The following is a 25,353-nucleotide window of genomic DNA, read 5'->3' as shown; positions in this document are numbered from 1 at the left end:
GAGAAAGTTGGATGATAGGGGTGAAAAACTCATTTTCTTGGGTTATCACTCAATTGGTGCCTATAGATTTTTTGATCCTAAGAAGGACAAGCTGATAATAAGCAAGGACTTGAGATTTGATGAAGATCAATGTTGGAATTAGAATTTGAAAGGCTCAATAGGAAATCAGAATACCTTGCTGCAATTTGAGGATGATGAAGGAAATGATTTGATTGAGATAGTGGTACACAGTCCAGTTGATATGTCCAACACTATAGCCAATCCTCCAGCAAATCAGAGACATAGATATCCACCATCAAGGCTAAGTGACTATGAGGTATTCCTTGATTCAACCATCATAGCAGATGGTGACTTTGTGCATATGGCACTACTTGCTGAGATGGAACCAGTAAGAATAGAATAGGCATTGAGGCCACCTCAATGGGTTGAAGCAATGGAAGAAGAACTAAGGTCAATTGAAAGGAATGACACATGGAGTCTAGTCCAATTGGCAAAAGGTAAGAGAGACATATCTGTTAAATGGGTGTACAAGACTAAGTTGAATCTAAATGGTGAAGTATCTAAGCATAAAGTCGGGCTTGTTGCAAAGGGGTTCCTAAAAAAGCAAGGTCTTGACTATGATGAAGTATTTGCTCTTGTGGCTAGGCTAGAAATAGTAAGGCTTGTATTTGCCATTGCAAGCTATAATTGCTGGGAAATTCACCAAATGGATGTGAAGTCAACATTCTTAAATGGTTCGTTGGATAAAGAAGTATTTGTGAAACATCCACCAGGTTTTGAGATAAGGGGCAAAGAAGGGTTGATGTATAAGTTGCACAAGGCCTTGTATGGGCTCAAGCAGGCACCAAGAGCTTGGAATAGGAGAATTGATTCATTCCTACTACAACTTGGATTCATAAAGTGCACTACAGAGCATGGTGTTTATGTAAAAGGCAGTGACAACTCAGATATCCTTATTGTGTGCCTCTATGTGGATGATTTGAGATGTCTGATCTTGGAGAGTTAGCATACTTCCTAGGCATTGAGTTCAAGAAGACTAAGCTTGGGACATTTATGCACTAAAGGAAGTACAATACTAATGTGTTGAAGAGATTTCAAATGATGGAATGCAATAGAGCATCCATCCCTGCAGAAACTGGAATTCTACTCAATCAACCTGAAGAAGATAAACAAGTTGGCAAAACCTTGTTTAGACAAATGATTGGCTCACTAAGATATATATGCAATACCATATCTGATATTGGATTTGGAGTAGGTCTAGTAAGCAGGTTCATGGAAGATCCACAACAATCTCATCTCATTGTAGTAAAAAGATTGATGCAATATCTGAGAGGAACAATAGGACATGGTATTTTGTTTCATTCAAAGCAGAACTACAAAGGCAACAGTGAAATGATAGGCTTTTCTGATGCAAATTGGTGTGGAGATAAATCAGATAGAAAAAGCACAACAAGGTATCTATTCAAGCTAGGTGATGCTCCTATAAGTTGGTGTCCTAAGAAGCAAGATGTAGTGGCTCTATCTTCTTGTGAAGCTGAGTATATAGCAGCATGTATGTGTGTTTGTTAAGCTGCTTGGATGATGGCTTTGTTGAAGGAATTGAAAATACAAACAAAGGAGAGAATTCTACTTATGGTGGATAACAAATCTACAATCATTCTTCCTTTGTTTCCAGTGGCCCATGTAAAAAGCAAACACATAGAAATAAGGTTTCATTACATGAGGGATCAAGTGAGCAAAGGGAAGGTAAGATTGGAGTTCTGCAAATCAGAAACCTAACTAGCTGATGTTTTACCAAGCCTTTGAAGAAAGAGAGGTTTGAAAAGCTGAGATTGCAAATTGGAGTGAAGGAAAACTAATGAAGTGTGAATTAAGGAGAAGTGTTAGATATTAGTGATAATTCGGCTTGTTAGTTAAAAGTAGTTAGATTGTTTTACTTGTATGCCAAGTTAGTTGAAGTATAGTTGCTATAAATAGGAACAAAGTGATTTCATTAATGTATATGTTGTAGTTGAAGTTCAATACAACAAGATTCATTCATTCCTACACTAAGATACTCTCATTTCTCTCCAATTCACTCAATTCCTAATTCTTCTGTTTTCATGCTATTGCTACTGCACTAAAGTGTGCATAGCAATTTGTTTCTTGCATAACAAGTAAGATGTATTGTGTATGCACCAGTGTGTCTGCTTTGACTATTCTTAACACTAACAAGAATATCCCTTACCTTTTGGGCAAAAAAATAATATATTTTGAGATATGTAGTTATCCCTCTCAACAAGTGTCGCTCTCAGGAATCGAACCTTAACATTTTGCTCATATAAATTTCCTACTATGGGAAAAAGATTATAATACTCGCACTTTCTTGTCTTTTATTTTTAAACTTGTGTATGAAAAGCTTAATTAATTTTTGTATCTAAATAATTAACCTTGTAATTTCTCCAATATTGTTTTCTTTTCATATCATTCACCAAATATGCAGGTCTATATATTATGTTAGATAAACATGGTTAAAATAATAAGTAATAATTGCAATGTCAACTTTGCTTTATTTAAATATTGTAGCTTGATTGGGATCTGATTATATATTCATAAAACACGGCATACCAGATTTGCATGTATGTATATTGTTTTATGAGAAAAGTAAATTGGGTCATTCAACCATATATACATAAACAAAATTAAAAGTTAATTATTGGTTAAAAATATATCCATTATTCTTACAATTTTTATAGGAAAATTATTCTGATTTGAGTTACTATATATATATTATATATATGTATGTATTATGCCAGACAGATATGTTGAGAATTAAAATCAATAATTTCTATGTCAACTTTGCTTGATTTGCATGTTGTAAGCCTGATTGAGATCTTATTATATATTAATAAAACATGGCCGGCCATATATGCCCATATATTATGTCTGACAAATATGTTTAAAATAATAACCAATAATTGCTATCAACATATTGCTTTATTTACGAATAAAGTCTTTAACGTTTGAAGAAGATGCTTATAACCAGTATTGGAGGAATGCTATAGATAGAAATTCAGTATGTTGAGAAGAATGTAACATAAAGCTTGATGGATTTGCTTGTGGGTAAGAAGCCGAATGAAACATTTAAGTGAGGAATGTAATGGAGAGATAAGTGTTTATTTTAATCTCTTCATATTTTCAATGGTAAAAATATAATTTTACAATAGATAAAAAGATAAATATACCATTACATGTTATTTGTTATTATGTGATATTTGACTCACCATTAATGAAGAGGATGGACCTAGTATAATGGGTGTGCAAATCAAATTATAACCCGATCACTTCAAACTGAAGTTTGTTGCAAAAAGATACACAAAAGTCAAGTATCATTATTTTCAGTAGGGATAAGCAAGACCCGACCCGTAGACTCGTGTCAACCTGATGGCTTAGTGATAGATCTAACACGTCTAAATAAATAAAAAATGCCAGACTCATTGTCAAAAAGGACGAGTTTGAGCTTACGTCCGGGTCACCCGACCTGTCCCTTACAGTTATATATCAAGAATAGTTAAATAAGTATCTATCAATATTCATTATGTTCAGTCCACATAACTCAAGTACCTACAAGCACACAACATATTCACACCACTTATTGATAGAAAACTAGTTAATTTTTAGTTTTTGTGTACTTCAATTTAAGTTTCATTTTTCAGTTAATAGCTAGTTATTGTATTCATTTTTTGTGTAAACTTTTGACTATTAACATGTTGTCATTCAATTCTCATGTCTTTTTTATCATTTACAAGAACAATTCGGCTTAGGTTAACACTTGACAGTTTAAATTGTTCTGAAATTTTCAATGTTTTCTATAATTTTTAATCACGTGATTGTGATAACTTTTAGTTTCAACCTGATGGCTTAGGGATAGATCTAACACGTCCAAATAAATAAATAAAGGTAGACTCATTGTCAAAAAGGACGAGTTCGGGCCTACGTCCGGGTCACCCGACCTGTCCCTTACAGTTAGATATCAAGAATAGTTAAATAAATACCTATCAATACTCATTATGTTCAGTCCATATAACTCAAAGACCTACAAGCACACACAACATATTCACACCACTTATTGATAGAAAGCCAGTTAATTTTTAGTTTTTATATACTCCAATTTAAGTTTCATTTTTCAGTTAATAGTTAGTTATTGTATTCATTTTTGTGTAAACTTTTGAGTATTAACATGTTGTCATTTCAGTTCTCATGTCTTTTTTATCATTTACAAGAATACTTTGGTTTAAGTTGACACTTGACAGTTTAAATTGTTCTGAAATTTTCAATGTCTTCTATAATTTTTAATCACGTGATTGTGATAACTTTTAGTTTGAAGGATGCAATTTACGATTTGTAGTTTACATATTGATGTATGTGAGATGCAGGTTTTAGATGAGTTTATATACAAATTGCGATAATTTTAATTTTATATGCTTAAAGATTTGAGAAAAAAAAATTACGTTTGTCATTTTGTCATTTTCCAACTTGGACCCGTCTCTATCTTGACCTGTCTTATTTTGGACTCGTCCCTCACCCGTTCCATCCTAATTAGGGACAGATTCAAGTTCAAAAATTAACCCTATCAATATTTAGGGACGGATAATGGACATGTTTAACTCGTCCTAACCCGTCTCATGTTCACCCCTAATTTTAAGGTATTTCCTCCCTCCCGTTGTGAGATAGATACAAATAGGATGATCATTTCATATTGATCCAACTAAATGGAAAATATATTAAATGGATTTTAAATTTGAATTTCTGATTTGGTAGTAATGAAGAAATATATGTTTCTTAACCTAAAATTTATGTGATATAGGGAAAAGAAGATAAATATTAGAGAAAAAAATGTAAGCATCGACAATATACAAGTTTTATAGATAGTTAGTTCATTATTCATCATTTATTTTTAATTATTATTGGCTTTTTAAAAATAATATAAATGAATGATAGATAATGTATTAAGTTTGAAGAGATTGAAGTAGGCATGGATAGCATGGTATAAGAAGATTGATTCTTGTTCCATGAGCATGGTTTTGAAAAATGTCTGAGCACAATTTATATATTAAATTTGTTGAACCTCGAAATATTCTTAATGTGTGTTTTCATGTTGATGATCTAATATTTTCTCGCAATAATCCGAAGATGATTGCGAAATTTAGGGAGATTATGAAAAGCTGTTTGGAGATGACTGATCAAGGCTTCATGCCGTATTTCTTGGCAATGAAATAGTTCAAAAATACGGTGGAATTTTTATCTCTCACAAGGAATATATTAATTATATTTTGAACAAATTCAAGGTGGAGAATTCAAAACTAATTTCCACGTCAGTTGAAGAAATGTTGAAGTGGATAAGAGAAAATGAAGGTAAATTTGTTAATTCAAGAAATATCACAGGGTAGATTATAAATGAAATATTTAAGTATATTTAACTGCAACAAGGTAAGCATTGCCTTCGGAAGTGGATTGCTTATTTCATGGAAGAGACACATGTTTGTCATTTACATGGAGCTAAATGAATTCTGATATATCGTCTGTGTTCTGACTGAGGGGATTTTCTATGTTAAGGATGCAGACTGATTGAAAAAAGTACGTTGGGACCCACATTTCGCAAGTCAATGTTGTAACTTTCGAGGTTTTTTTTTTTACTTACGCAGTACGCTACTAGAATCATCCTATAAATATAAATTAAAGGGAACTTATAACTTAAAAAAAGTGTACCATTTAAGATTAATTATTGAAAAATCTAATTGAAGTAGTGTTTAGAAAGTGAAAGTAACTTATATTAATTTGATTATCAATTTTTCCCTACAAAATTTAAAAAAAATACATCAAATATCCTTAACTAAAAAATATATTATGATATATAAATTATTTTTATATTAAATTTTTTTATAATGTATAAGTTATTTTTGCATTTGATCATTAAATGATTGTATAAACTATTTTCATATTATATATTTTTAACAATGTATAGTGTCAAAAGTAGAAAAATTCTATAAACTTATACAACTTAGCTACATTTTTTAGGAAAAAATTGAAAACCATTAAAAAATATTAAAACGAAAAACAAACAAATAAAATATTACATGTTAAATTATAAATAAATAAAATAAGGGATTGAAATTCTTTATTTTAATTTATTTAATTACTCTAATTATTAATTATATACTTATTAAATAGCTAAGTAAATAATAATAAATATTATATGTACTTTCTAGTTATTTTTAAAATATTAGTTAGCTACAAAAAATAGTTGTATCAATTAGTTTATTAATAAGATATTGATCTAATAGTATAAGGTTTTATTAGATCTCAAAATGGGCAAAATATTAATGATTTAATTCTTTGGAGCAACACTTGTTGGAAGGACAGCCACGTATCCTGGAAAAGATTAATTCTTTAACAAAAAATGTGATAAAATACTCTTAATAGTACAAAAACAATAATTATAGTTTATTAAGATTCATATACTCATATATACAAGCTAGTTAAATAAACATGTATGTTACATCACAACAACAAGTTGTAATAAACATGCCATTCATTAAGGTTATGTTTGAGAATTATGAGGAGAAATGAATAGAAGGATTAAAAGTTAGGAATGAGGAAGGGATAGGAAAAGAAGGTAATATTCTCCATTGTTAGAGAGTACGAAATTTATATGAGAAATGTAAAATAATAATAATGTAATAATATTGTTTATTTTTCTTTTAAAAATGTAATTAACAATGAGAAGTGGACAATAAAATCCCAAATTAGAGAACTATGAAAATAGACATATGAAGGGTTTTAGAAAGGTTGAAAAATCTTCCAAAACCTTTCTCTCTCCTTCGTCTTAACTCCCTAACTCTCTGAAGAGGGGAATGTTTTTCAAAATCATTTATTCCCTTCCATTTCTAGATAAATTCACACTCTCAAACAATACTTAAGGGAATTATTCAAATGTTACATACAAAGTAAAGTACTCTGAAATAATTATTTTTAGCTAAGCTATACAAAAATTCACTCTTCCGTGAGTGGTCCAAACCAATGTTATTAAAAGTGTACCGATCATCAAACTAGTCAGAGTATTTGTACAACGGTATAGCAGTTGAACTGTTAGTTCATTAGTTAAACCGCATACCAACAAAGTTAGATATACATTTATAATATATTAATATTAAAGTTGAAAAATTGATAAAAATCAATAATTTATTTTTATTTTCATTAAAAATTAATTTTAAATAAAAACCAGTTGGTCAGCACGGTTCAATTGAAAACTGACCAACATGATCAATTTGACCAATTTTAATCAACATGATTGCATGATCGATATAATTATTATACCGTAATAGTATTGAAACCAATTTACTAGTTGAATCGACTAACCCAAATCATTTTTTATAACACTAGTCCAAACTCTAAAGACATAAATCCCTAGTTAAACAAGATGTTGCATATATTTTTACTAAGAAAAATAATATATTCTCCTACTAATTCTCTTGCTAATCTTTCTATGTATAAATAAGTAACATATATCATAAAATGATACTTTATTTATTAATGATTAGTTTATAAATTATATATGTTCTTGTGGATACGAAAATTAGTATGAATATATAACATTTCTTTTTACTAATATATTGAAAATGACATTATTTTACAAATTGAATAAAATGTTTGGGAGTAACAATATGTTGACTTGATTTAAGTGAGAGAATGTGAAATATTAAAAAAAAAACTCCCACCGCCAAGATAAATCAGTCAATGGTTTAAGGACAACATATTCAAATTGTTTCACAACTGAGCAACACTGCACAAGCCAAAAAAGAAATAGTTGATGTACTTCAATAATATTTTTTTGATACTACCAAAAATGTTTCACCATTTTGATAAATAACTAATCACTTTTGAGATGCATAGTTGTTCCTCCTAACAAGTTCATTTCCAAAAAATGGAATCATTGATCTTTTGATTATCCTAAAAATCTAACACAACTTATACTATTTGACCAACACTTTATTGGTAAGTTTGGTTATTAGATAGGTGGTCTTCATACAATATTTGATTCATGACCTTTAAGTAGGGGTATTCGCGGTTCATTTGGATCTGTTTTAAGCAAAAAATAATCCGATCCAAATAAATAATTAACATGCGGTCTGGTTCGGTCTCGTTTGTTTATATTAAGATGTCCGATCCAATCCGGTCCAAATATTATATGCAGTTTTGGTTCGGTTTGGATGACCTTTTTTATAAAATATTGAAATTACACTTACATTCAAAACTCATCAAAATAACTAAATATTAAGCATAGAGCAACAATAAAAATATTGTTCAAAACATTAAAATGTGTGCAACAATAATATAAGTAAACAATATCATAAAATAGTAATAAACAGTAAGACAATAATAATAAAAGTAAAAAATGGCAACATCAACAACAAGACATCAGTAATAACAAGACAATAAAACAACAATATATCAATAACAACAATATGAGCATTTGCAACGTAATTTTAACACTTAGACTGTTCTATTGGCGATTAATAATAATAATAATAATACTTTCACAACAATAAAATTGATAATAAAATACATAATCAAAATCAACACTTGAATCCTCTTCATTTGGTAATGAGATTGGTTTATGTCCTAAAAAAGTGTTATATATATAAATGTGTTATAGAACATAACAAATAAATAAAGGTACAATTTTAGAGTTGAGACTTAAGATTAAGTTTGGAAGACACTTAAAAATATTATACACTTAAACTTTACATACTAATTTGGCTCAGTCTGGATCGGTCTGAATCCAAGAGGTGAAACCAAAATCCTGACCGGACCAATCGGTCTTTAAAAAATAAGTCCAACACGATTCAAATACATTCGGTTTTTGTAATTTCAGTCTATTTTGGATCGGTTTTCAGTTTTTTGGACCGGTCTAGATTTAACACACTACCTTTGAGTATGGTAAGTCTAAGGGGAAGAAAATACTCAAGTTTATTATGTGTTTGTGATACAGCTGACATTATTTTTTTGGATAAAATCAGTTGGGCTTATTGCTTTAACCGTAAAAGGAATATGTTAACTTATAGCAACTATTATACCAAAAGACAAATATTGAATTCGTTAAGTACACGTTTGGTGTGATGAGAGGGGTTATAGTAACCATACTGAAAATGGAAGTTTCATTTTTCATCCGAATAACATCTCAGAGTTGTGTACAACAGCATTTGAAAGGTGATCGATGAAAGTGTAGGTACAAAGCTGGACGGGGCCATGAAAAAACGGATATGAAACTAATTTTCTTTGAAGATGATTGCTTTTGAACCATCTATGAAGTGTAGACATAGGGTGCTAGAGGTTATATAGATGGCAACTAATCAAAACTATAACTTAGTGTTCTTATTCTGTAATCATCAAATTATATTTTGCTATCAAAATTTCAAGGAGAATCCATCCATGGGCTACCATTTTTGTTAAATAAACCCACATAACGAACATGAAGTTGTTCTTGTATGTGCCAGGCTCCGATGATGATAACAGCCAGAGAATTCCTCAAACGTTCTTCTGGGTAATTTGCGTGAAGATGGTGCTAATCAGCGTGAAGATGGTGCTTCCTCCTTCGGCAGCGATTGATGTACCAACTGGCATGTTTTTGTAGGGCCATGCCAATAAGGACTTTGAGGCTAGTGAGCATAACATAGGTCATTGCCGAATAAAGCAGAATCCAGAAAAGCCTCCATGGAAGGGGGTTGGAAGGAAGGTTTGCAGCATATACTGGAGTGAACACGCGAATAACCTAAGAACAAGGAAAAAAAGGAAAAGGTACACATACGACGAATCAGCAACCAAAATACCAGAAAATATATAGACATCAGAAATTGTAGTTGCTTACCACACACGCTGGAGCAAGGGGGACAAAAGTTAGGTTTTTCTTTGAACCCTCAGTTTGCATATTTAGAGTCTACAGAATGAAATAAGTCGAAGGGTCAAGCTATATTCTGAAGAAAAGCTCCATGAATGAAACCGGACAAAATGTTCATGCTACTTGATTGTGATAATATGAAATATAAACCAACTTAAAACTCAACTCAAGTGTTAACTACATGCCATATTCTTGCTATGTCACAAAATACAGTTCTAAGCATAAATGCACATCATATGAAAAACTACAACATAGTTAAGTATTTCAATTTTAAAATGAAATCACTATAGAATTATACTATGAAGGAAACCCCCACAAAAAATTGAAATCAGAAATGAAATGAGAATTGAAAAGAAAAGGACCAAATTTATTTGATTTTAAAAAACATTAGCAATTCAATAATGAGGGGTCTTGGAGCATCTAGGTTGTTGCTAATAAAACCCACACAAGTTTACAGCCCTAACTAGCGATTTGGATGAGAACATACACTTTTAATGATAAACAGGTAATCATACTGCACTAATAATATTCACAATAGAAAGAAAATACCTGTTTACATAGGTCTTCAAGGAACTCAGAGTATGCAATGGGCTTAAGGTCATTGAACTTAGCGATGAATGAATGCTTGATAATATCAATAATCATTTCACATACATAAACAAAGAGGACATTCTGCACCACCCAAAAGATGTGTTACGAGGAAAAATCAGCTAAGAATGGAAATAGATTCCCACATGCTGAAGTTATTCAATAGAGTAAAAATAATCCAAATCTTACAATGAGGAAACTTTCAAACCAGGGACCCTCTGCCTCCAGAATATTTTGAGCTAAAACGAATAAGATAAATGCTGAAATGTGGAATCTCTCCACAGAATCTACTCACCACCATAAGTAAAAAAGGAAAAATTAAAAATTGACCAAATGGAGTATTGTGCATGTGCACTCGAATAATTTAAATATCAAACGCAGAACAGATGTGCTATTGAACTCTTGCTTATTTCAAAGAATCCAATATAAAATTGCAAAGAGTTAACATTTGATATACTTTCGCTGCATAACTATAACTATTTTTACAAAATTATTTTACTAAACTTTTGCAAAACCTATATATGTATATATGAGAATAATCAATAATGATTATGTGAAAAAAATGTTACATTAATTTTTAATATACATAATTTTAACAAATAGAATGCCTTGAATTTACGATTTTATGTCTGGTAAATAGAGGCAGCCCAATGTACGAGCCTCCCACTTAGTGGAGTATGGCGAGGGAAAATGTATGCAGCCTTACCCCACAAGCAGAGAAGTTGTTTCCAGGATTTGAACTTGTGACCTCATAGTTACTAAGCAACAACTTTACTATTGTACCAGACTTTATAAATTATTATGAGCATAGTTACCATTTTTTTCTTAAAAGTAGAGTATCATTATATCACATTTTAAAAAGGTTTTCATACTTTTTGTATGAGTCTAAGTTTGATTTCCAACTTGCTAGTGCAAAAAATTTACTAGTGAGTCAGTGACAGTGTCTTAAATGTTAATCCGAATCTAAAACCAACCTAAATACCAATTTATTTCTTGTCTCTTTCCCAACATAAGACAAACAAACAAATTTTGCACAGAGCATGTTTAGTACAAGGGAAATAGTTCCTTGTTTATCTTCATTATTTATAGTTATATTCCATTCCATTCAAAATGGTATAAGGAATAAAATTCCATTCTTGAGTGTCCAAGCACTGGAACAAATTCAACATTTCCATCATAAGATATCAGAATACCATTTTGATTCTGAAAAAGTAGATTTCGAGTACTGCTCTTAAAATTATATCAATGCACATTAATCGAGTTAAGCAATTTAAAGCAAAAGCTTACTCATGATTCTGTTTTTGTGGGTAGGTTGCCAAAGAGGCAAACAAATGATACACCATATATCTAGATTCAATAAATAGCATTCGTAGTAAAAATCTCTCAAGCTTGTAAGTTGAAAACACCAAAGAAATTTTTCTTGGTTGATATTATTAATAAAAAAGGCATATTTTTCTTGGTTTATATTATTAGTATTCTCACGATGCGATAAAGTTATCTTAAGGTCTCTTCATGACTGAAGGGAGTGAAGAACACTAATAACAGCAACCAAGCCTTTATCCCACTAGGTGGGGTCGGCTACATGAATCGAAGCTCTATTATAAATCATGTTTATTGGCAAAACATAGATCTCTAAGTCTTTCTCTAAGGAATGAAGAACAATATACCAAATAGACTGAAATAAAAAAAGAAAAGAAACTATTGTTGGAAGGATAACTTACCAAAGTAAACCAAACTGTGAACATTATCCTTGCTGTATCTCTTAAACACATTGCTCTTGATCTCAGCAAAATTATTGGAAACCAGTAAAGCAAACAATGCGTTATTGTGAGCCACTATACATGTTGATAAAGTGATTGCCTGAGCTAATAAGATAAAAGAATGAGCAAGTAAGACTAGTTAAGGAACCAAACTACCACTGTTTTTTTTCGTTTACCATCAGAAGAAAAATTTACCCAAACAACTGGGAGAAAAATATCATCCCAAAGAAAAAAAGGATATTTGAAGCAGCCACAGCTAAAACTTGGTCACAAATGAATCTCCAAATCCAAAATTTCATGCTTTCTGGGGGGCAACTTGAAAGTCCTTCCGCTGTATGAAATAATGTTTGCAACACATCCCCATTGAAACTTTGACATAATTTATCAAATATCTGCAAGAAGGTCCAACGATCAGTGATAAACTTACAATACAACCTTCTTTATGGATCATTATGATTTACACCATCCATTGTGCTCCTTTTCTATCATTTTCATTTTGGGTTGTCCTAAATCTCACGTAAGCCGACATAAGTCTGCTATTCTTTTTCTTATATGCCCTATTACCATATCTAAAATTTTGAGCTCCCTGCCAATTGTCACTAAATCAGGTTTTCTACTTTATATAATCCAAACAAGTGTGTATATTTTTTGTTGGGGGCAGCAGTACTGCATCAAAATGAGTGTTCATGACCAAAGAAAAGGAGATAGTATATTGATACTAATTTTCAAATATAGCAACATTTTATCTCTCCGGATTTCAGAGTTCATTATTTACAAATTATTACAAAGTCAAATTCCAATCTTCCATAATATGCAAAATTCCCTTTCATTGTCACACACTCACACCAAGATCTTGGTCACATCAACATTAAATAATATGAATCTTCTTGATTGAAATTTGGTAATATGGAGAGCTAGTAATCCAAATTCATAAATTAATTTATACTCACCTCTAGAACATTGTAGACCACATATAATTTGATTGTTCCTTGACCACGGATCATATGATATATTAAACTGATATCTGAGGCAGTATGTTTGAGAGGGGGGCATAAAACAAAATCAGCATCACATTCAACCTGATCAATAGTTAAATACAAAAAGGGATGATATAACACATAATCATGGGATAAGAGAATCACTATACCTGTTCGCTCCAAAAGAATGACTCCAGAGCTCATAATAACAAAACAGCCAAAATCTGATAATTCAATTGTAGACAGCCTCTTGAACTGCCTGCCACAAGCATGATTAGGTCATATTGTAATACTGAAAACCATGACAGACTGCCACCGATTTTGAAACAGAGCACAAGAGTTGGAGCAAAGAAAAGGACATATATCAAAGCACAAGAAGTCAAGAACATGCAGATTTTGTATTATGGAGAGATTTCTAAGATGTATACGTATTCAACTAATACCTAACAGAAAACCAGGGATTAATAGCATATACATAAATTAAAAACACAGGCCTGTATAAAATATAATGTCTGATTGAACCAACTGCTTAATCAAGGATGACATGGTTCAAGCAAAATCACTTTGTTCTAATCATTCAAAGATTTACAGTTTACAATGATATCTGAAGCACTAGCAAGACTGCACTTGATGGATACTGCTTAAATCACAAATCAAAGTTACAGGAATAGATGTTGTAGGATTAATCTATTACCTAAATTCTGACAGGCATGCCCAACAAACATTTTATTAGAAGGGGAGAAAATATAGGAAAGGAGACAAACCTTGTCTTTAGAAACCTCCAAATGGTCATCATGATCCTTGTTGGCATGACAGTTAACAATGAAAGAAATGAATCGAGGCAGACAAAGAAGCCAACATCTATAAGCTGCAGTTGCATTCCATGTTTTTGATGTCACAACAACAAAAATGTAGAATGTATTAGTAGAAGCTTGCAACTAAAGGTTACTTCTTCCCCGATAACTTCTAGAAAATATAGACAGCTAAACCATAAGTAAAGATTCATTGATGATGTCACAAAACTGTATGTATCCACAGTAAGTTTTAGTTCATTTCCCTTTCCTAATCGAGCAAAGGAAGTATACCAATTCGCATCTCCATGGCAAGCGGAAGATTGTGTCATAGACTCTCTCTCGTTCTTTCTCATTGCCAAGAGTTGTTGTGCTCCTTAGAGAATTTCCATTGTGCATTTCCTCCAAGAAGTACGTTACAGGAGACTTCTCCACTGAAAATACATCTGATATAAAAAAACACCACGAGGTTAATTTGGCAGAAAAGGACACATGACATTAGTAAAATAGAACACCATCAACAGGATAAGAAACTCAGGTAACAAATTGCTTCATGTAAAATGGATGAAACAATTCATGTGACTAGTTTTAAAAGAAAACGGCCAAAGGTTATCCTTGTGAAAACTGCCCTTTTTGTCACTGCCGTGCACTACTGTATGTGCATCAATATCATTCAATGTAGCCATGCCATCAATGACAACAACGTCACATATGGGGACATGGGGTCAGCCCTGTTTCGATTTTCCCATACAACATCCCTTAGAGTCCAATGCATAACATAGTTGTAACGTAAATTACTAATGAAACTGAGCCAGAACAAGCAACATAAAAAAAGGCAACACAGTTACATAGTAGCTATTTGGATGCCAGTTATGGCCTAGAACACAGATCTGGGTCCTCTGCTGCAGGCTACTCTCTGTTGCCCTCTTTGCTGCAGGTCATTTTAGTCTTTAGATTGGCCAATCTCATATAAGATTGGTCATCTGAGTATAAAACTGATCATCTAAGTATAAGTTTGGTCCTGCAGCAGTGGCAGAGGGTCCATTCTCCTAGAACACTGAATGACATGTCAGATTTTTACTTGGATTTAGTTTTGACTTCTACCCATAATTACACGGTTCACAATATCGATTCTGGTAAGCTGTTCTATGTGGTTCATCACTTTTTATATTACTACTATTATTACAAAACTTATTTTATAAGGACTCTGGTATGTGGTACACGGTATGACGGTATACGGAATCCAGGACACGGTACTTAGGCTAAATGAGGACCATGTAACTAAGATTCTACCATAACAAAAGTTGCATACAATTTGATAACCATGTACATCAAATAATTGCCACGCACGCAAAAGTTTTGGAGCCATTTCTGTGTTTTCTCATAACCAATGAAGTAGATTTGTCTATTAGTCTATTATTTAGAAACAATATAAGCCATGCAAGTTGATCAAGGATATTCCACTCACAATTGGGATCTTCTGCCATGAGACGGTTCCAATCTAAAGATTCCTCTTTCACCAATTTCGTAACAACATTCCGATCAGGCTCATTTGGCTTCACCACCACACTCGCCTTGACGGTGTCGCTACCATCGTGTTTCCCACCGTCATCAACCACTGCCGCCGCCGCCACCACGGTGGAAGCTTTCAAATCCTCAGAACTGCCTCCAATCACAGCTCTCTGCCTCAATTCCCCGAAATTAAAACCCTCGCGAGCACTCGCCGGAAACTCACTCCCATCCTCACGCGCCGCCACCGTGAAAACGCTCTCCGTGACAGAGTAGCACAAACCGTTAAGCTCGAAACCGTTACATGCTCGTCCGTTTTCTAACGGAACTTCTCGTTTTAGATCTACAGAAACCGAATTTGAATTAAGGGAATTGGAATCAGGTAATGGATCTTCGGGTATAGAATTAGAAGGATCGAGAAGGTTCTTTTTCTTCTTAGAGGCTCTCTGTTTCCGCTTCTTGTTGCGAGTGATGGTTTGTGTTGGATCAGATTTAGTGCGTTGGATGAAGGAAAATTGTTCTTCTTCATCTTCGAAAGAGAGACTTTGGTTGAGAATCTCAAAAGAGAGTTTTCTGCTGGAGTTTCTTAATGCCATGGAGAAATTGAAAAGAATGAATTGAAATTTATGAGTAATGTTATGGAATGGAGGTTTAGTTTACATAATGGAATTGGGAAATTGAGTAAGAAGGTTATGTATGATGATGATGATTCATGTGTGAATGTTTGAGTGAGAAGCACTCTCCTTTGTGGAGTCCAGTATGACTCTTCTCATTTGTGCTCTCCCATTTCACTCCCTTTTCCTTATTCCAGAATTTAATATCAACTTCTGTTTATATAAAGCAATTGTAGCTGCGGTAAGAATAAGGATGTCCTTGTTTCTCATTCATCAAAATACTAAAACATGACTTACGAGTGAAATGAATTTAATATGTATAAAAGTAAAGATTTTAAATTTTTTAATGCAAATCCATATGGTATAAAGATTTATACATAATTATTACATCATTCATCATTTATTTGTATTATTTTTTTTTTTGAAGAGAGTTAAAAATGAATGAGGGATGATAGACAAATAGTATATAAATGTAAAAGTGTGTCATCTTGAGATAAAATATATGCTCTCAATAGAGAGGAAGTTGTTAGGAGAATCTAACATGCTATTTAAACACTTCAGCTAAATTAAATCTTTCATTTTCATACTAGATATCAAACAATATACCTCAATCTAACTCCAACATTACTCATAAAGACACACCAACTTCAATCATATGCTTAACCATGAGATAACCTATGGCTGCTTCACACATGCTTGAGCCACAACCAACTTTCACCGAGCAAAATATGTACATGACCGAAGAATATTTCACCTTGACTGAGAAAACTTGCATCGTGACCGAGGAAAATGAAGACTTAATCATTCAAACCAGCACCGTAACCGAGACAGGACAAAACTCACCTAGCTAAGGCATTAGGCCATTTAACCGAGCCAACACGCACCAGGACTTGTCATCTGACCGAGTCAGTCTGCACCAGAAACCTTTAGCCTCTGACTGAGTCAGTAAGCAATCCTGCAAGAAACCATTCCAACAGAAATTTTGTTACTTGTTAGTTAAGCAGTTATTTACGCACATGTTAAATGTGATCAATGTGATCAAATTCGGTTATTTCAGTTAGGTTAGACTTAAGCTTTTCTATAAATAGTGGTTATTAGTTGCTTGTAATTCAATTCATTCAAGAATCTTAATAATAAGATTGATGTATTTTTTCTATTCTTCTTCCACATAGCTCAAGCATTCTTGTGCTCTTTTTCATTCTTTCTTTCTTCATCTTCAAAGAAGAAGAGATTTTCTTAGATGGCATCAGAGCTCTTTTAAAGAGCTCTGCTACATTTGGAAAATGTCATCTACCACATCTTCAACAATACCTGCCATAACTAGCTCAATGGATCCAACACAAGACTTGAGATCTCCTTATTTCGCACACCCTTTAGATAATCTAGCATTTGCCTTGGTCTCTCCCATTCTGAATGGCGAAAACTACAATCATTGGAGCATAGGCATGAAAAGAAGCCTCATATCCAAGCAGAAGTTAGCACTGATTGATGGAAGTATTCTTATGCCATCAAAGACAGATCCTACATATAAGGCATGGGAAAGAGCAAACAATATGGTGATATCATGGATCACCAGATCTGTTACTCCTCATATTGCTCAAAGCATAATTTGGTTGGATAAAGCCTATGAAATCTGGGAGGAGCTTGAAGAAAGATTTTCACAAGGTAACCTTTATAGAATTGTAGAATTACAACAATCTATTTCAAATTTCAAGCAAGGAGATCTTGATATCCCCAACTACTTCACCCAATTGAAGATTCTTTGGGATGAATTAGACAATTTTAGGCCTCTACCTAAATGCATATGTGAGGCATTACCAGATTGCAAGAAATACTTCATTGAAGATAGGGTCATTGCATTCCTTAAAGGATTAAATGATACCTATATTGGGGTAAGATCTCAGATTATGATACTTGAACCCCTACCAAGCTTAAGAAAGGTCTTTGCTTTAGTAATTCAGCAAGAAAGACAAATCTTTGGGAATGAGATTGACTCAAAGGCCATGGCAATTACTAGTTCTTGGAAAAGAGGTGGATCCTCAGGAAGGTATAATGCGAACAGAGGAAGAGGAAATCAGAATTCCTATGGAAGGGGTTCATGGAACAAACCTACAAGTGGAGAAAAGTTCTGTACACATTGCAAGAAAATAGGACACACCATAGATAACTATTACAAATTGCATGGTTATCCAGCAAATTTTACAAACATTAGAGGGGAATAAGCCAATTCTATTTAGAATGATCATGTAGATGAGGATGCCAAGAACTACAAAGCTGCATACAATGAATCTGCTTTTGCCTTAAGCAAAGAATAATACCAAGGATTGATTAATATGATTCAAAAAAATAAAGCTATTGGAGGACAAAATGAGCATCCAAGGACTCAAGATACTGCAAATATTCTATCTGCAACATCTACACCACAAAATGAAGAAATTGCACGTAAGACTAACATTAACAATAATACATTCATGCATTGGTTTCTTGACAGTGGGGCTACTGACCATATCAATTCAAATCTATCATATTTTTCTACCTATAATAGAATCAAACCTGTTAAAGTGAAACTGCCTAATGGTCATGAAATAATCATCCACATTTCTGGAACCATATCCATCTTACCTGGCTTAGATGTTCATAATGTCCTATATCTGCCATCTTTTTCATACAATTTATTATCTATACCTAAACTTACCACTATGTCATCATGTATTTTGTCTTTTGATGAACATTGATGTATAATTCAGGAGAAGAGGACCCTGAGGATGATTGGTACAACTAGAGTATCAAATGGATTATATGTGTAGAACCATCATTCCCTGTCATAGAAGTGCTTACTCTGATATTGTTTGTACTAATGTTACCTCTTCAAGTTTATGACATTATAGACTAGGACATGCTTATCTGAAATCTATGCATACTTTATAAAACAATTTTCCTTTTATTACTGTTAATAAATCACATATTTGTGACACCTTCCATGTTGCTAAGCAAAAGAAGTTGCCCTTTCCAATAAGCAATACATGCTCTGAAAAATGTTTTGATTTGATACATGTTGATATATGAGGACCAATTTTTGTCCGTTCTATACATGGCCATAGGTATTTTTTAACAATTGTTGATGATCATGCTAGAAATACTTGGATCTATCTTATGAAATCTAAGGGAGAATCCTCCAAAATCTTATAAACCTTTGTGAACATGATACATACCCAATTCAGCACCAATATCAAGATTATAAGAAGTGATAATGGTCCTGAATTCTCTATGAAATCCTTTTATGAAAACAAGGGCATTGTGCATCAAACTAGTTGCACCTACACCCCTCAACAAAAGGGTATTGTTGAAAGGAAATACCAACATCTTCTAAATGTAGCTAGGGCCCTTATGATCCATAGTCATTTACCTAAGATCTATTGGTCATATGCTTTAAGACATGATGTCCACACTATCAATATTCTTCCTACCCCTGTTCTAAACAATAGATCTCCTTATGAAGTTTTATACCTTAGACAATCAAATCTACACCAATTAAAAGTCTTTGGGTCTTTATGCTATGCTAGCACTCATAATCACTCTAGGGGCAAGTTAGATCCTAGAGTATCAAAATCTGTTTTCTTAGGCTACAAGGAAGGAGTGAAGGGATACATAGTTCTTAACCTAAATTCAAGAGCCATTCAAATAACTAGGAATATAATCTTCTATGAATCAGTTTTCCCTTACAAGACTGAGTTCCCCCCAATCCTCATAGTGACCTCCCTAATTCTAACCCCCCCATCCCTGAGTATACCTACTATGATGATGTCTTGCCCATACCTGCTCAAGAAGAACATCCTGTCATACACCCTTATGATCTTGTACCTGAAACCACCACTGCTTCCAATCAAAATGATAATCAACCTGTTTCCCCTATTCAACAAATCAAAAGAAGCACTAGATCTCATAAACCTCCAACCTACCTGGCTGACTATCATTGTGCTCTACTCAATCACACTACAATTCCTTCACAACACCCTTATGCCTTATCCTCATACGTTTCATATGACAAACTCTCACCCAACTACAAGTCTACCATCTTATCTGTTTCTATTAACTCTGAACCTAGGACCTACTCTCAAGCCACTAAGCTCCCTCATTGGCAGGCTGCCATTTCCAATGAATTGACTGCCCTTCAAGAGAATCATACCTGGATTCTCACTAACTTACCCAACAACAAGAAACCTATTGGCTGTAAGTAAGTTTTTAAAACTAAATACAAAGCTGATGACACTATAGAGAGATATAAGGCTAGACTTGTAGCTAAAGGATATACTCAAACCGAGATAGTAGATTACTTGGATACATTCTCACCTGTTGCTTAGATATCAACCATTAGACTTGTCCTTACTTTGGCTTCTATTCATCACTGGTTTTTAAAACAATTAGATGTTAACAATGCCTTTTTACATGGAGACTTATCTGAAAAAGTTTATATGGTCCAACCACCATGTCTCATACCTCCTAATCCTAATTTAGTCTACAAACTTCAAAAGTCCTTATATGGCATTAAGCAAGCCAGTAGACAATGGTTTGCTAAAATATCTACTTTCCTTATGAAGCATGGCTTCCATCAAGCTAGGGCTGACCATCCATCACTCAATCTATTACAATTATCTTGGTATATGTAGATGATATTGTCCTCACTGGAAACAATATCACTGAAATTAATCACCTTAAATCCCTGCTAGACAAAACCTTTAAAATTAATGATTTAGGAGATTTTAGATTCTTTCTTGGCTTTGAGATAGCAAGATCCAAGAACGGCATTTCCATGAACCAAAAGAAATATGCCTTAGATATCATTTATGATGTCGGTCTCTTAGCCTGCAAACCATCATCTACACCAATGATAAGCAACACTCACCTATACCAAGATAATTCCCCTCCTGTTACTGATGTTTTTTACTATAGAAGATTAGTTTGTAGGTTAATCTATCTCTCCAACACCAGGCCAGACATTACTTTTTCTGTCCAACAGTTAGCTCAATTCATGGTAACTCCTACTACCACTCATCAGAATGATGCCTTTAGGATCCTCAGGTATTTAAAAAGCTCCCCTGCCTTAGGTTTGTTCTTCCCCTCTAACTCCATTATTCAACTTAAGGCTTATAGTAATAGTAATTGGGCTGCCTGTCCAGACATAAGAAGACCCATCACTGGATATTGCATCTATCTTGGTAATTCCCTTATTTCTTGGAAATTCAAGAAACAAAAGACAGTCTCAAGGAGTTCCCGTGATGCTGAATATAGGGCTATGGTCCTTACATCTTGTGAAATTACTTGGCTAACATATCTTTTGCAGGATTTAGAATTCCTTTATTCCTTATCAACAATCCTATATTATGAAAACCAGTCTGTCATCCACATTGCCACAAATCCTGTGTTTCATGAGAGAACGAAGCACATTGAGCTTGACTGCCACACAATAAGGGAGAAATGCAGTTCTGGATTCATCAAGCTCCTACATGTTCCATCTACATTACAACTTGCAGATGCCTTAACAAAACCTCTACCTTCCAAAGACTTAATCATTCAAACCAGCACCGTGACCGAGACAGGACAAAATTCACCTAGCCAAGGCATTAGGCCATTTGACTGAGCCAACACGCACCACGACTTGTCATCTAACCGAGTCAGTCTGCACCAAAAACCTTTAGCCTCTGGCCAAGTCAGTAAGCAATCCTGCAAGAAACCATTCCAACAAAAAAGTTTGTTACTTGTTAGTTAAGTAGTTATTTATGCACATGTTAAATGTGATCATTGTGATCGCATTCGGTTATTTCAGTTAGGTTAGACTGAAGCTTTTCTATAAATAGTGGTTCTTAGTTGCTTGTAATTCAATTCATTCAAGAATCTTAATAATAAGATTGATGTATTTTTTCTATTCTTCTTCCACATAGTGCAAGCCATTCTTGTGCTCTTTTTCATTCTTTCTTTCTTCATCTTCAAAGAAGAAGAGATTTTCTTAGACTAGAGATGATTTTTGTTTCAATTGTAAAATCAAAGTAGTAATTGTGAGAAACTAAAGGGGTTTGCCCTATTTCCCAAGGCCGGCAAGGCTTTTGAGAGTCTCAAATGAGAGGATTTTGGCTTCCTTATGAAACTTAATCTTTGAGGAAAAAAATTATATGTTGCTTTAATCTTTAAGAAGACTTTATCTTAGTCAGGTATATATGTATTATATTTAATTGGATCCAGGGTCGGGTTCAGGTTTAAAGGTTGACTTAATCGATATTTGATGTCAGGTTAGTTTCAAATCTATGATCATTTTCGAGTTCAAAAAATAACACAACCAACATTTAGGATTGGGTCAGTGACAAGTCATACCTGACTTATGCTCACCCCTACATAAAATTTCATCGCCACAGTTTTTTGAAAATAATAATTCTCATAAACACTGGCTAATCATTATTTTCAAGTAGTTTAAAAAAATGTTTTTGTTTTTCCTGAAATTTTACTTTGGGATGGGACATATTCATGTATATTATTTTAATTTAATAATAAATAATAGTTATACATGAATAATGTAAAATTATTTTGTTGTTAATATATAATAAAATTTTCTTATACATGGTAATAAGAATTATAAAAAATGTAACCTTTTTTAGGAAAGTAACATTCCATTTTTTGGAAATATTAAAATATGAAGAATGTCCTACCTTTTATCTGGGAATGTTTGATTCTTATAGAAATGGTAACTTTATATAAAATGATTTATAAATCCTTCTTTCCTATTCTTATATTTTGAGTCAAACTTATTTTTCAGCAATGAATCTCATTACTTATGAATGTTTAATCTTAATTAAATATAGACCAAAAAATTGCTATATAACTTGCTTGGGCATCGCATTCTACTAAAGCATATCATATATCAAACATTTTTTAGGATAATGTTTGAGCATCCCAAAAAATTCAACATTGCAAATATAATCCCTTATTTCACAATATACATCATTCAAAAATTCATTTTTGTTTTTGAATTATTTAATCATTTTATAAAGCAATAGTTAAAAAAACAATTTGGAGATTCAGTTTTAATTAAATCATTTGTTGTTTTTATTTTATTTATTGTTAAACTAATTAACTTGAAATTTGTTTATATCTTACATGTCACAATTTAGAATTAAAATAAAAATAACAAGTCTTAAATCCTAGTAAATGGTACATGCTAGCAAACACTTGGGTTCGAGTCTTGTGAATGGAAAAAATAACTGCTAGGAGAGTTAGCCCCACATACCTGTAGATGTACCTATCTCAGATATGATTGCCTCCAGTGCGAGGATACATGTGAGAAATCAAAAAGAAATTACATCGATCATTTCGCCAATAACTTTTATTAACATCTATTTTTTTTAGGAATTAGACTAATCTATATTTGATCTAATCTCCTTATATAAGTTTCTGTATGTCTCTTCTGCATATTTCCAAGTAATCTAAGACGTGATTCTACTATATTTTCTACTATATGAATTGTTCAAACTTTCTTTCTAATAAAAAGAACAAAAGGATAAAATAATTGTTGTTTATATCTTTATCGTTTTTTAATAACTACAATATATTATTAAATAATAAATTTGTTCATAAGTTATTTTTTACTTTAAATTTACATAATATCTATATTATCTGTTATATATATACACTATATAGACAAAACATATATAATGGGTATTTAAGTAATTAAGTATACATAATTTCTATATCTCAACTTTGTTCTTACTATTAAATAAAGACAACATATATCTAAAGGATATTAAGTTAATTGACTTCATTTAACTCTATCAAATCTTAGATTCAAGCTTGAAAACCTATAATAGTTTCAAGTCCATGTCACTAAATTGTCTCATACTTTTTCATTATCTATTAAATTTCATTGAAAGACAATATAGTTTTTTTTCCCCTCATGCGAATGTTTTTAAAAGGGGAAATGATATATCACCATACTACGTCCTCCTACTAATCCTCCTATCCCCAAGAAGATGACATGTGTCACAATAAAATACTTTATTTATTAATGATTGGTTTACAAGTGAGATGTGTCACTTTTTTGTGGGCATGAGGATTAATATGAGGATTTAGTAGGAGGATATATCAATACTCTTCTAAAAGACAATTTCATTACACCATGATATATTCAATTTTGCAACATATAAGTTTCAAATAGTTTTGCAATAATTAAATGCAAAAAATAGTCATAAAATGACTAAATAAGTTGGATATGATTATTTTATGATACTTTTTAAATGTAGCATATATTATGTTTAGTGACAAAGCTACATGTATGCGAGGATGTGCAAATTGCACACCCTCGATTTTTTGAATAAAAAATATATATCACTTATAACTCTACAAGTTCCAATTTTTTAAAGACATAAAACGATTTGTGAAAAACAAGTAATTTGTCGTGTTGAATTATTTTATACAGTTATGAATATACAATTTAAGTAACTCCATGATCGTAATTATTTGTCTTGTATGTCTTGTTTGAGTTTAGTCGATTTCTTCTATAGTTTTTATAAGACAAAACTGAAATTTACAAAGTTTTGTTCAACTGATTTGACGATGTTTAATAATTAACTTGAGACTTGAAAGTGTAAAGTGTCAAGATAGCACTTAGCTTGCCTATGTTTTGATGAAGACAAAAGAATTAGTGAAAGTTTAAAGATAACTCAACAAATCAACATGCCAAAGATTCAAGAGTTTCATGTCTAAACTAGAGTCTTAGATATTTGTCTTAGTTATTGAGTCTACGTTAGTTAAACCTATATTCAAATCTCACAAGTTCTAAAAACTATCATATCATTTACATGAGACATGACATCTAGCTTATTATATGTTCATGCATTAATCATACATGTTATTTGTGCATCTTAGGCATAACATAATGATAAAACATGTATAGTTGATAATCATAACATATAGGTAGTTTACCTTTTAATATCTTAACTGAAAATATGCTAGTTAATCGATTAAGTAAGGCTTTAATTGATTAACGTGGAAACAATTTCAATCAGTTTCAATAGATAACTGAAAAACAGAATTTAGTTATTCTATACAGCTTGTTAATCGATTAACAGGGCACTTAATCGATTAACTGGCCACAAAACAACTTTTCTATATAAACTGTGTTTTTACACCATG

The 25,353-nt window shown here is 32.5% G+C and overlaps 2 protein-coding genes across 2 annotated transcripts; one reads left to right on the top strand and one right to left on the bottom strand.

Moving 5' to 3' along the window:
- LOC109361914 (uncharacterized mitochondrial protein AtMg00810-like) lies at window positions 1,102–1,569 on the top strand. Its single transcript, XM_019607439.1, has one exon. It carries the CDS (start codon window positions 1,102–1,104, stop codon window positions 1,567–1,569), a length of 468 nt encoding a protein of 155 aa, XP_019462984.1.
- On the bottom strand, window positions 9,175–16,390 carry LOC109362777 (protein POLLEN DEFECTIVE IN GUIDANCE 1-like). Its single transcript, XM_019608798.1, has 11 exons — window positions 15,522–16,390; window positions 14,348–14,499; window positions 14,027–14,130; window positions 13,433–13,521; window positions 13,236–13,309; window positions 12,527–12,677; window positions 12,247–12,414; window positions 10,715–10,812; window positions 10,487–10,609; window positions 9,908–9,976; window positions 9,175–9,811 (listed from the first exon to the last, which is right to left on the bottom strand). Exons 1-11 carry the CDS (start codon window positions 16,156–16,158, stop codon window positions 9,605–9,607), a joined length of 1,872 nt encoding a protein of 623 aa, XP_019464343.1. The 5' UTR covers window positions 16,159–16,390; the 3' UTR covers window positions 9,175–9,604.

This window comes from Lupinus angustifolius, chromosome LG12, assembly GCF_001865875.1.
Source record: "Lupinus angustifolius cultivar Tanjil chromosome LG12, LupAngTanjil_v1.0, whole genome shotgun sequence".
Classification (NCBI taxonomy): domain Eukaryota; kingdom Viridiplantae; phylum Streptophyta; class Magnoliopsida; order Fabales; family Fabaceae; genus Lupinus; species Lupinus angustifolius.
Note: the sequence above shows the minus strand (reverse complement) of the source record. Positions and strands in the feature narration are given on the sequence as shown.

Coding starts and splice junctions, on each gene's coding strand:
- LOC109361914 (XM_019607439.1), top strand. CDS start 1,102: ATGGAATGCAATAGAGCATCCATCCCTGCAGAAACTGGAATTCTACTC.
- LOC109362777 (XM_019608798.1), bottom strand. CDS start 16,158: ATGGCATTAAGAAACTCCAGCAGAAAACTCTCTTTTGAGATTCTCAAC. Junction 14,500..15,521: donor CATGGCAGAAGATCCCAATT/GTGAGTGGAATA, acceptor TTTTTATATCAG/ATGTATTTTCAGTGGAGAAG. Junction 10,813..12,246: donor TCACAGTTTGGTTTACTTTG/GTAAGTTATCCT, acceptor GGTGGTGAGTAG/ATTCTGTGGAGAGATTCCAC.